The following is a 12,370-nucleotide window of genomic DNA, read 5'->3' as shown; positions in this document are numbered from 1 at the left end:
ATTTCTTAGCACATGCTATCCCTGCTAACACTGCATTTCTCTGAAGCAACTCTTTCTCCTTCTTAAGGTTACGTAAATAGACAAGCAATCCTTCCCTGAATATTCAGGACAAAACTAAATTTTAATGAATCTTTCTATTTGCCTGCTTCTGTTGAAGTTTTCATGGGGCAGGAAGCCTGTTTCTTTCGAAAGGGAAGCTTGAAGCATAATGCTGTATAAAAAAGCTCAATGAAGTAATCCTAATAGGAATGGAAGATACTTACTGAATTATAACAGATTCAAATGTCTTCAAACCTGCTGACTCCTGATGTTTAAAATAATTTCAGCATTAATACTCTTTAGAATGAACGAGGCTGAAATCTGTCTGCAATTCTTAAAGACATTTAAGACAATCAATCTCAAAACTTGGGTCTTTTTTTTTAATACAGAAAAAATACATTAAATCCAAAGCAATGAATTTCAGATGACACCCAAGAGTAGACTTATCCTTCTTCAAGTACTTATTTTTCTCCCCCAGTTTATTTTTAACTTCTAAACATATAGTAAGAAACAAATAATTGCTTTCTGGAACAGGAACAACCACACAGCAGTAGCACTGCTATAACTACTGATAAACCCTATAGGATGTTCCAATGTAAACAAGGCCTCTGAAGCATAGCCTTGATGCCATTTTTACAGGCTCTGCTCTGTTGGTATGAGCACTACACTTTTCCACAGAAACATGGGAAAATAAATCATGACCAGACAGTATTTTATCCCAACAAGAACTGGCCAAATCCCAGCTCTGCCAATATGCAGTCATATGATGCATTAACTAAAAGGTTTTCTACAAATAAATGTAATCCTGCCCATCCATTCACAGATAATTATGGTGAGTAAAATTATGTAAATTGTCACTGATTAGGGACAAGAACTTCTTCTTCTCTCCCCATTCACCTGTGCTTGAGAAGACTCCACTGTGGCACAAGGAACTTTCAGACTAAGATTTTATTTACTTACTTATCCTTCACTGTGCCCAGGTTGCCTTAAACCTCACAAACCTATGCATTTCTGTTTCCTAATACTTGTTAAGTAAAGAAGAAATTGCTTGCTTAAAATTCTTCATACTACTACACACCAACCACTAAATTCCTATTTCTCACTGGCATGCAGGTAGGGCATTCCTGCAGGTGAGGATTTCTCAAGCACTAAGGATCTCAAGGGAAAAATTCATAACCCTCCACTCAAGCCACTTTAAGTGCCCCCAAAGGGCCATCTTTCCCAACTCTAAAATAAATTTATACCAATCTCAAATAAACAAGCATTCCACATTGCATCAGTCTGCAGTCCCTGCAAATTCTCAAGGGGATGGGGGTGGGAGACAGGAGATGGGGAGAAGCTATGTGTGATGCGTAGCAGCAATACTACCCAGCTGCTCTGCATCACTGCTCATCAGTCTCTTCCAGCAGTTTCTACAGAGGTGTCTCATTATCTACACAAAAAAATGAGAAAGCTGAAGCACACAACACACAAGTGCCTCGTCTGCAGTTACCCTGCAAAGCCACAGCAAAACCAAAACCAGATCATAGATCTCTTGGTCTCTAGTCAAATGCTCTGTCCACTTATCTATGTTATCAGTTGCACAGAAGTAAAAGGCAACAGTGTTCATAATAAAATGGAAAGGATATCGACATTCGAGGTCTAATTCTGCTTATGTTTCTCCCCACATCTCATACATACTGTATCATAAAAGGATCCTAGCAGACTTTGTGCTGCTAGCCCTGCAAGTGAGAGCAAACCAATCCTAGCTTAAAGGGAAATCTGATTTGGGTACAAATAAAAGCTCCCATCAATCAGGTCTCCCACAGAGTAATCAGCGTATGTATACAAGCATGCATGTGCATATATTGGGGAGAGAATGGGGATGACAAAATTTAGAAAATCACTCTCAGATGCTTCTTTTAGGGTAGGAAGATGGCAAAATGCCATCCAATAGGATGAACAGATTTCAAACAGATAGAGCATACTGGAAAATACATTTCTGGGAATACTGCTGCTTGATAGTTCAGCTTGGAGCTGTCATACTGCAGATACATACCATTCTCAATCCTGCTGTCAGGAACCCTTTTTGGAGCAGATTCTAACCCATTTTTCAGTGCCCCTACCTCAAACTAATAGACGACTTGCAAGTGGAAAAGGCACATACAGTACGGCTTAAATAGAACACCATCACCTTTTTTTTGAAACGTACTTAAATCACACACATACACCAGAACAGTCTGAAAGGGCCCATATATATGCTACATAAGTATTCTTGACATAAGCATTAGTCTGATTATTGTGCTTTCAGTAAGTGTTGCAATTACTCTTGTCCTGGTTAAAAGAGCTACTAAGAACGTGGGAAATCATCACTAACTCTATGGGTATCTTCCCAGCGCATATCAGATCCTATTGCAACATTACTTCAGAGATGATTAAGATATGATTAACTGCTTCAGGAGAGACTTTACCTGATAAATGATGCTGCCTTCGATGTCAGAAACGATAGCAGAACGTGGATTTTTTTTATGTTGTAACAGCAGGAGCTATCTCCTCTGGCCACGAATAGGCTGTCTCCAGTGCCCGGAAAGTAGGCTATAAAACTCTTACCTTCTCCCTTTGAACACTAAAGACAATTTTCCTCCTGTTTCATCAGACAGGGAAAGCAATCATCTCTTTAAGCAGCAGCAACAGACACCTATTTGCTAGGTAATTGCTGCACTTTAAGGGGATTAAGCACAACTGAACTCTTTCCTGATAAGGCAAAGCCACCACCTCCCACCTGCAGTTTCCCAGCTGCACCTGAGAAGACCTCAGGGGAGCGGGAGGCCAGCCAAGCCTGCTAAACTGGGGGCATGAATGCTGGCTAGAGCCCCCAGCACCAAACCAAGATACGTATCCCCTGCAGCAACTGTGCCAGACCCGACACAAGCTGAGCTGCCACAAGTCCAGTGGTAGCAGGAGATGCAGAAAAGCATGCAGGGGTCTCTGTCCCACTGACAGCCATGCTTCTCAGCCCAGTTGGGCAGGGGTCTCAGCAGGAGAGAGCAGCAGACTGCAGGCTCTCACTTAAGAGAGCAGTGTGAACACTGCAGGGTAGGAAATGACAGAAAAATGCCAAAGCAGCAAAGGCCTGAGTGCAACAAACCCTACCCAAGCAAGCATAAACGACATGCCTCACAAGAGGCAGTATAGAAACAAAACAGGCTAAATCCAGCCAACTTCTAACTTCTAGCAGTGTACGCATGATTTCTTAACAGACAAGGCAAATTTGTACAGGTGAGTGGTTGATCAGTGCCGCTGCAGGAGCATCCCATCTAGGACATAAAATATGCTAGCTCACAAAATGTAAGAGCTGCCATGCAACTGGAGTTCAACATGTTTATGTCAGGCAAACCTAATGGCAAGACAGCTTCTCCCAGAGTCTGAAATACTGTGAGGAAAGCAAAGGCTAAGAAAGGGCTTGCCAAGGGTTAGGCTACCAGGAACAGAAAGAACATCTCCCTGTTATCCCATGGTCTGTCAGGGAAATGCCATAAAGTTCATTTTAACAGATTCTGTTGTCCCTTGTCTTTACTAATGCTAGTATTCTTTCGTGTTAGGTATGGTACCACTTACCTTTGTTTCTTTCTAAACATGACATTTTTAAATCACTTGATTTACTGACACAAAAAAGGTCTTTGTGGCTTGATTCTTATCCCAGAAGTGCCAATTCCACATTGTTACTTGGTTTCAGACAAAAATGTGACACTCAAAGCTTTGCACTGTTTAAATGTTATTTTATTAAATATCTTCAGTTCAAGGTTTCATTGTAACAAAGCTATGAAGGTTCTACCAACATTCAGACCAAACAAACAAACACTAGCTAACTTTAATTATTTCTATATCATGCAAAAATTCTGCATCAAATGCCTTCCATTTCCTGTTTAAAATGTGATATTTATAATATATATTATATAGATGCTTATATTAGCCCCGTAAGAGAACATTAAGAATGCTAAAGGTGTACAGCTGTGTTTGATAATGGCCATACCAAGCTAAGGTTCTCATTAACTTAAAAGGAAACAAAACAAACAAAAAAAAACCCCAAAGGAGAGTTTGTCTCCAAGACTGTGCAAAACCAAAAAACAGTTCTGTTCTTTTAAAATTTTCTCTGAAAGATGCAGATACTTAATACATAGGGTTCTTTTTAATTATTAATAATCATCAGGAAAAGAGACAAGTAAGATCAGACCTAAAGAAGGCATGCATAATGTTTTGTCTTTATCTTTTTTAAAATGGCATTAATTGTAATCTCCTGTTTGCTCTCTCTTTGTGGCTTAAAACAAAAAAATCTGAATAAAATATCAAGGCTTTTAACTCTTCCACTTCACTCACTGGCTTAGTGCTGTCTTAGAAATGGTTCGAAATAATAACATCTAGTGTTTGCCCCCCATAGGTTCAATTCCTACACTCTTCCCTGGGGTGGTGGAGGAAGAAAAGGATATCTACTCAGACAAAACTGGGAAGCCTGGACGGTCTTTTCCTGCATCATGGGTGAGCAGATCTAATCTTAGTGTGAGATAGCACCTCTCTAACAAAAGGAGCAGAGCTATCTGTTGCAAAGTGACAGCTCCACTTTGTGCAACAGCTTTTATTTTCTGCATTCTCTTAAATAAGGATTAAAATTCCAAATTGGCTTTCTTCTCTTCCATAGTCTGTAAAAAGGTTGCCTCACACTTAGTATGCTGTCAATGTAGTCACTTCAACTCCCCTGAAAGATCCAAAAAATGAACAGGGGGAGACAGAAATTCAGGTAAAAGCCTATCCCAACTTCTGCAAGTGATGCCTTCCCTTGGTCAAAACAATTCCTATCAGGGTCCACCAGAAGGCCATTTTCTTCTTGGGGCTAGGCTCCCTCCTTGATAAGGTCAACAAAACACTTCCACATTCCCCACCCAATGAATAAAGGAACTGGACTCCTTTTACAACAAAGAAAAGAAAGGAAGATGAATTGGCCCAAAGGACAAACATCAGATCACATGTGCTATTCCCTTTCCCCTCTGCTTCATGAGGTATCCTCTAACACTCAGAGACAACACAGGGAGGTGGCCTGGAGTCCTTCCGCTATGGTTTTTGAGGTTCTGATCTGAGAGTTTTCTGTGTTACAACATCACTGTAAAAAATAGAAAAATTACCCAAATAAACACTAGGAAACATGACACTTACAAACATCAGATGGGTTAGTGGTAGGGAGAAGCACCTGGCTGGGGCTGCTGGCTCCAACTGCTATTTTACTTGGAGACCAAACAAATCAAACAGGAGGCCAGGTAACCCCTTTAATTCTATGGGTGCATATATTTCAGTATAAAAAACACACGCTATTTATGCCTCATATAGGAGTGTATGTGCAAGTTTTCATGAAGAACATAACACTAAGTTTTTTGTCTGCTTCCTAAGGAACACGTGTTCTGCAGCACTGTGGATCCCAACTACACTAGTAAAAAGGAAACAAAAATTAGAAAATCCCATACATATACCCTCTTCCTCTAAAATCCCTGCTCTTAACACAATGCTTTTTTTGTCCTGTTAGATTAAATAAGCTGGCTTCAAACCTCCACGTTTGGCCAGGTAGTGGCTGTTTCTAAAACCGTATCTCTGAAGAGCAAGCTTCTATTTAAGTTCTATTCACTTAAACCCCTTTTTTTAAATTCCTACTTCCACCTTTAATTTTAAATCAACATCCCATTGTCGGGTTTGTTTTCTAATTTAAAAAAAAAGAAGAAAACAGAAACAAGAAAACAAAATAAAAAGAAAGTCTGTTCTGGGATCCAGCAGCTGAGCAACCAGCTTTCTGTAGCGTTCTTGCTGTGCAGAAATTGAAGCAGCAGCAGGCTGAAGTCAGTCTGCTGGGCAACAGGAAGAGAAGCGCCTCCTCTTTTGTGAACCCCAGTCTTCACACTGGCTCCTCTGGGGTCTCCTCCTCGCCACCTCTCACGGATTGAAGTAGCAGCACAGCCTGAATGTGATGTTGCCTTCCACCATGGCGTTGTGGAGCACCGTTCAGCCATCCGCTGCTCAAGCCGCCTCCTTTTTTGCTCTCCCTCTCTCTTTCTCTCTCCTTCACTTTTGCTTTCCCCCTCACTTAATTTCTGAAAGATGTTCCAGCTGCTGCCATTTCCTTAGCCCTGGGGGAGGGGGCACGTTGGATAATCTGTCATTTATTTAGCATTATTCCTGTTCTTTATTATTTTATACAAACAACATGTCTTTTTTTTTTTCTTTTTTTTTCTTTTTTTTCAGATTTAAAAACACCTTCGTACAGCAGAAACAGACACGATGGATCCATGGAAAACAACAGAAAGGCAGCGCCCGGAGCATCAGATGCATGCAGGGTTTCGTGCATTTGGCTGCTGCCTGTTTGTAATTTGTATTTATTTTTTTAACGTCAAAACAGACATGACCGTTGCTGTCACTCAGGCACTCCAGAGCTGTTTGCTAAGAAGATATTGCCCTCCAGCTGAGTATCTCCACAAGTTGCTGCAGTCAGGAAGAAGTAGTGTCCAGCCAGAAAGGAGAGGGGAGAACAGGATGGAAGATGGAAGGGAATAAAGCCAAACATTAGCTGTACACAATTAGTGAAACAAATTTTCTACAGGCTAATTAATTGGTGCAAACAGAAACCCTTTCTATCACAACACAAACTGGGGCTTGTGAGAAAAGCCATGAAGACAAGAGGCACACACCTACCCTCCAGCGAAAACTAACTACTTGCTAAAATCAATTACTCACGCGATTGGAGCAGACTGGGCCCACGATCTAATAGTGACATCCCAGAAACTGAAGCAGTTCCCCAAGACATTCCTGAGGCTGTGATCCTACAGAATAATTTCTGCCTCACTTCGCATTGGCTTTTGCCTTGAACTGAAAGGTTTTCTTTGGTGATTTTTTTTGGTTTGTTTGTCTTTAAAGTCTTCAGAAATTTTGTCTCATGTTCTTAATATTTAAACAGCCCTTCCCCCCCCCCCCCCCCCACCTTACATGGAAATCCTCTGATTAACCTCAAACTTCTTTTATGGCTGCAGTTTCCTTTTAAGATGACTTACTCAAAACTGAACTCTGCCTTCCAGGTGAGAACAAACCACTGATTTATGTTTAAGCATTCTTATTCACCTCACTCATTCTTCGTCCTTACCCTTTACTGCACATGGCCAATGGTGCTCCAAAAGGATTCGGTGTGTTCAGACGGGGGCTGCCCACACTGACCCCACTCGTAATTGCACATGGTTACACCTTCTTCAGAACTGAGAAATGCATGCAAGTATTTCAGCTCCAATTTAGTTTATAGGTTTTTTAAAATACTCTTTCAACCAAAATTTTGTGGTTTGGAAATGGCTTCTGCTCTGCAAGTTTAAAAAACCCTCCAGCACATACTTTTGGAGGAGGTGCAACATTTCAGCAGCCAAGTCAGTGAAATATACCTCTTCCGTAGCAGCTGTGAATCTCCATTCCTAAGCTTCCTCAGAATTCCTAGACACAGCCACTGAGCCATACTTATCTTTAATAATTTCTTCTGCATCTTTTTTGGACTAAATCCATGACAGAAGTCTCCCTCAACAGCTCTGATGAAAACTGACGCAAGTAAGTTATGTTTTGTTTCCCTGCAAAGGCTTTATCCTCCTCATTGCCTTACTCCCTTGAAATTCAGCTGATGGTCCAGCTCTCTTGAAGGCTTCCCTGCTTCTTGTGCCCCCAACTGGCTTTTGCTTTTCAAATTCCATCTGTGACCTCTACAGTTTGCTTGTGATAGTTCACATTCCTTTCCACTGCCTTGAGTAGGGTTGAATCCCTCACAACATATAAGAATAAAAACTGCTCTTACTGCTCAAGTAGCACGCAGGATTAGGACTCAAATAGTAACTATAGTTGAATGGGTCATCCTCAAAGGAGCCCATTAAAAAAAAGCTTGTCTCTCAGGTGTAGGGTTTTTTTGTTTCCCTTTAAATAGAAAATCTTTGTAAAAAGATCCTAACATTAAGAAACTTAGATTTTTAAAATGAAAGTGACATATACTTCAGCATAAAACGAAAGGAGGAAGGACTTTGTAACATCTAACTAAAAGAAACCAGAAAGGCAATACACAAGAATGCCTAAATGCTGCAGAAGTAAATGGATCTGCTGTCCTTCAGGAGCAAGCAGCAATCATTTCCTCAAGTCAGATTTTGTAATTGAAGTTTCCTCCAGTGCCAAACTGTGGCAAGCTAGCTGGGGATGTTTTAAATCCTCTGATATTATCATTTGTTTAGATTTTTTTTCTTCCTTGAGTTTTCTCAACATTATACACTAAATACCTTCTACTAATCAGAAAATCCATAGTAAAAGTTTATATGACATCTTAACCTTTGTGGCATAGAATTTTTTCTGTATAGATTTTACAATATCCTCTCTTAGAATATGACATTCTCATAAAAAAAAATAATCTCTGAAATCATCCCCAGCATGTAAGGGTAAATCCCTGACATCCCTGGGAAACAGCAAACCTGCACACAGCATGAGATACTCTTTCTCTCTGCTCTGGATTAGCACTCTGTCTGAGACAGAGCTAAGTACCTGGGAGGAAGCACTGCTGCCACAAGGGTAAAAATAAAAGCTCAGAACAACCATCTGGCACATGACTCCAATTCATCAGGCAGATAATCCTACTGAGTCTAGAGGACAGCACATACAGAAAGGAACACCAACTGAGCAGCAGAAGTTTTTAGCCTACAGACAACTAAAAACAGTTCTCCCACAGCCTGCTAAACAACCTTGAATACTGAATTACCACATACAGCAGCCTCCTCTGTGTGTATGATGTATGCTTTCCCTTGCAATCCATACCCGTATTCAATCCTCACTGGAGAGGTGCTGCAGGAGCTCCAGAGCAGTGGTAGTGGACATTCAGCCACTTGCCATCTCGGCGGTGCCAGACGCGGGTCTCTTCAGACTGCGTGGTGCGGGGCCGGCCTTGGCCATCAATGTACTGTGTCAGGCGGATATACGCGATGCAGGCAGCATCTTCACCAATGACATGGACATGGGGGTTCAGGATGGTGGTGTGTATTGGCTTGCTGTTCTTCGACAGTACTGGCAGAACATACAAATCCATCAGCTTCATTTTACTACTAAAAACCAACAGTCCCCAGCATCCTTCAATATCTTCTGTATTCTACTCACCTTCTGCTGGATTCTGGGATACAATAAAAATTGCTCCTGCAATTTTCCAGGCAAAATCCAAGTAATTCTTTCCCCATCACCTGTTCCTCTCTTTAGGAACTGCACGCTTATTATTGCCTACAATACCCTGACCCCTTTGCTCCTACTTCTTCTGCAAAGCATACTTGCCACATTTTCATCAGGGCTGCTATCATTTTGGTTATAGGAAAAGATCTTCTAATTACATAATTATTACAAAGGAGTCAATAATCAGGAGATCTTTAAGCTAGGCCTGCATTAAATATGAGCAAGCCTCAGAGAAGTGTAAAAGTCACTCCTGAACAGGCTTTTGAGAGAGACAAAGTCTCTGCATAATTAAAGCACTAAGAATTGCCTATACTAAGGACCTTGACCTAACCCCCAAAATAAAACAAACTGAATAGCTCAGGATTTAAATTTCAATTATCTCATCCTGTGGAGACATCCAAGAACGGAGGCAAATCCACTAGTATAAATGATAGCATTCCTCCCAACTCTCTTTTTCCCACCCCAGGCTGACAAGGTAACCCTTATATCCACATAACAGGTTCATTAGGTGTTAGAGATCTGAAACCATACAGGGAAAACTGAAGGTGTGACTGATTTGTGCATGACTATTTTTATGTCTGACCCTTCAGTATGTCTGCTCCACATACACATGTTGTTTCCATCAAAATATGCTTATTTTTTTTCCATTTCTGTATCAGTAGGAAATCCAGTGCCCCAAACTCTTAACACTCCTGCAGTCCATGCTTACAAAACATTTGCACCAGACAAATTGTATGCCTACAGTGAAGGGATCTGGGGGTTAGAATTGAAATCATTGCTGAAAAGGTTTTTGTGAGAAATCATACTGGCTCTTATGGATGCATCATAACCCATGCAAAATCAAGTTCTTGCTGGTTCTGATAGCCAGTAAAAACAAGGGCAATTTCCCCCTTAAAATGTGGCATAAAGGAAGATTAGAGAGAAAGTTGTTGGTGTTACCAATTCTACCCACTCACAGTTCTCGAAGTAAAACTTATGGAAATCCATTCCTTCAACCAGGTTCCCCAGTGCTTCAGGTTCAAATGAAGTCAAGCCAGGATCACAGATTTTTCTGAAAAGCAAAGCACCACAGGCTTACAGTCTGCATTTCAGCCCAAGGGCTATTTACATGATGAAGTGCTGCTACAGTGTTTGACTCACACCCTGTGTCCACCTAAATATTTCCCTAAGGAATAAGCTCCTGGAAGACTCAGTCCTACTGCAACAACACAGAGTTGGTCCTATTTGGCATTTCACATAAAACAAGCCTTTAGGTTTCTGGTTTTCTTTTATTCTCTTTCTGCCCATCTCACTGCCCTTCCCCCTATTTTTCTTATAAAGCCAGGACATTTTCCTTCCATCATTCCTGTTGCTGTTTTATACCTGACTTCTACTTGATATTCATTTAGAGAGCTCTATCATATCCCTACTCCTAACTGATGGAGGCTAAAAGGCATACAACATTTCACCATCCCCAAGTGCATGATGACAACTCATATCCAGAAGCCAGAACAACACTTGCACACAAACTGATAAACAACCTGTCAGAAGACATCTGTACTTACGTATAAGCCTCAAAATCTCCATTGTTGATGGCTTCTATCAGCTGCTCTGTTATCTTAATGATCTCTTGCTTACGCACTGCAAACAAGAAGGAAGAGCAATTTAATTGTGCATAAGACTTCAGTGGGCACAGGGGGCTAGTGTGTGCTTCCTACAAGCAATTTATGGAGCACCATTAGTCTAGATCTCATAGAATGCTGCTTCCTGCATTCTGGAGAGATGCAGTAATGACAGCCATCCACATGAGAGTAGGGGGGGCAGTGATATGAAAGGGGAATGGTGATCCCATAATGCAGGGAGAAAAGAAATAAAGATGTCTTGTTAAATTTTTTTCTTCTAGAAAGGTCTGAGGCACCAGAGGTGTCTCCTAAATGACAGCCTGAGGTGCTTCTGGGGAGTCTGACCAATGAATGGTAATGAGCCTGCCAATGAGAAGCACTTGTTTGGCAGCTTAAGATGTGGAAACCCTTCATCACGGTAGTAATATACAAATGGCCACCACACAGATCAAGCCAATTGGAAAAAATCTCCCAACAACTTGCCTATCACCATCACCAACACCTCAGCTATTATGAATGCTGCAAACAAGCAACTGGGACATGTAGGGATGTCTTTCTGCAAGCTAGAAAGACAATCACAGCAGGATGGATGGGTTGGATGAGCAGGTCCTAGCTATATACTAGTGAGCACTCCATTCCTCAGGCAGGTAAGCTTCTGCCAGTCCCTATGGCACAGTTCTTTTCAGCACTCTGACTGCACTGCCATTAACTCAAGCCAGCACACTGGACTTCAGGATGAATGAAGACAGGGGCTAGCTGTCTACTGTTACTTGGCTTTCTCTGGCCAGCACCTCTGTATTCTCTTCTCTCAGTTTCCCACAGCTGACTGCCCGGGCCCCATCTCCTCTGCGGTGTCCGTCACTCATACTGACCTCAAGAACTCTTAAAGTTTGGGTTGGGCCTGTTAAATAATACAATTCTAGTTCTAGGACTATATGTGCACTATCCATATGCCTGAGCTTATGTGCACACCCTCACATTTCTTCAGCCTTCCCCACACTTTTGCTGTAGTTAGAATATCCTATATGTTATACAAGCATTTAGGAGGTGCTCTAGTGTTATCTTTGTTACCAAATAATTTATAATCTGTACCACCAGAAGCAGAATTTATGTGCCCTTAGGCATCTAAAATGCAGGTGTCTGATATGGAATCAGCCACCTGACTGTTCCTCCTTTAGGCTCTGAAAGAAATAGGCACTTCTGGAAGTCTCACCTGAGACATCTCAGATGCCTACAATTAGAGGGATGGTGTTTCAATCCAACCTACCATCTTTAGATGTCCAAGTCAGGGAAGCCAAATTCCATTCTAAATGCCAGAAGATGCTAGTCTTAACTGCCCTCCCCTGTGTATTTAAATCCACGTATGTATCTCATCCCACCATTGATAAGTGCAGCTGAAGAACAAGAAGATGATAATCTCACTGGTTATGAAAGATGTTTGCACCCACTCTGAAAATCAGTGAAGAGAATTAATTATACTACCCAGCCAG

The 12,370-nt window shown here is 41.3% G+C and overlaps 1 protein-coding gene across 14 annotated transcripts in view; it reads right to left on the bottom strand.

The window, feature by feature from the left end:
- Positions 1-3,776: 3,776 nt before the first annotated feature.
- CAMK2G (calcium/calmodulin dependent protein kinase II gamma) overlaps positions 3,777-12,370 on the bottom strand; it is a 122,763-nt gene continuing 114,169 nt past the window's right edge. For 13 of the 14 annotated variants that reach the window (XM_061451338.1, XM_061451354.1, XM_061451375.1 and 10 more), the window contains 4 exons: positions 10,824-10,899; positions 10,236-10,330; positions 8,878-9,123; positions 3,777-6,537 (listed from right to left, as the gene is read on the bottom strand). In XM_061451338.1, coding sequence (XP_061307322.1) covers positions 8,891-9,123; positions 10,236-10,330; positions 10,824-10,899 — 404 coding nt within the window. In that variant the 3' untranslated portion in view covers positions 3,777-6,537; positions 8,878-8,890. The remainder of the gene's footprint in view (positions 6,538-8,877; positions 9,124-10,235; positions 10,331-10,823; positions 10,900-12,370) is intronic. The other variant, XM_061451445.1, reaches the window with a different exon arrangement.

The sequence above is a fragment of the Pezoporus flaviventris genome, unplaced genomic scaffold (assembly GCF_033815535.1).
Source record: "Pezoporus flaviventris isolate CSIRO_AGI_PZ_B2104156 unplaced genomic scaffold, CSIRO_AGI_Pfla_v1 ptg000001l, whole genome shotgun sequence".
Taxonomy (NCBI): Eukaryota; Metazoa; Chordata; class Aves; order Psittaciformes; family Psittacidae; genus Pezoporus; species Pezoporus flaviventris.
Note: the sequence above shows the minus strand (reverse complement) of the source record. Positions and strands in the feature narration are given on the sequence as shown.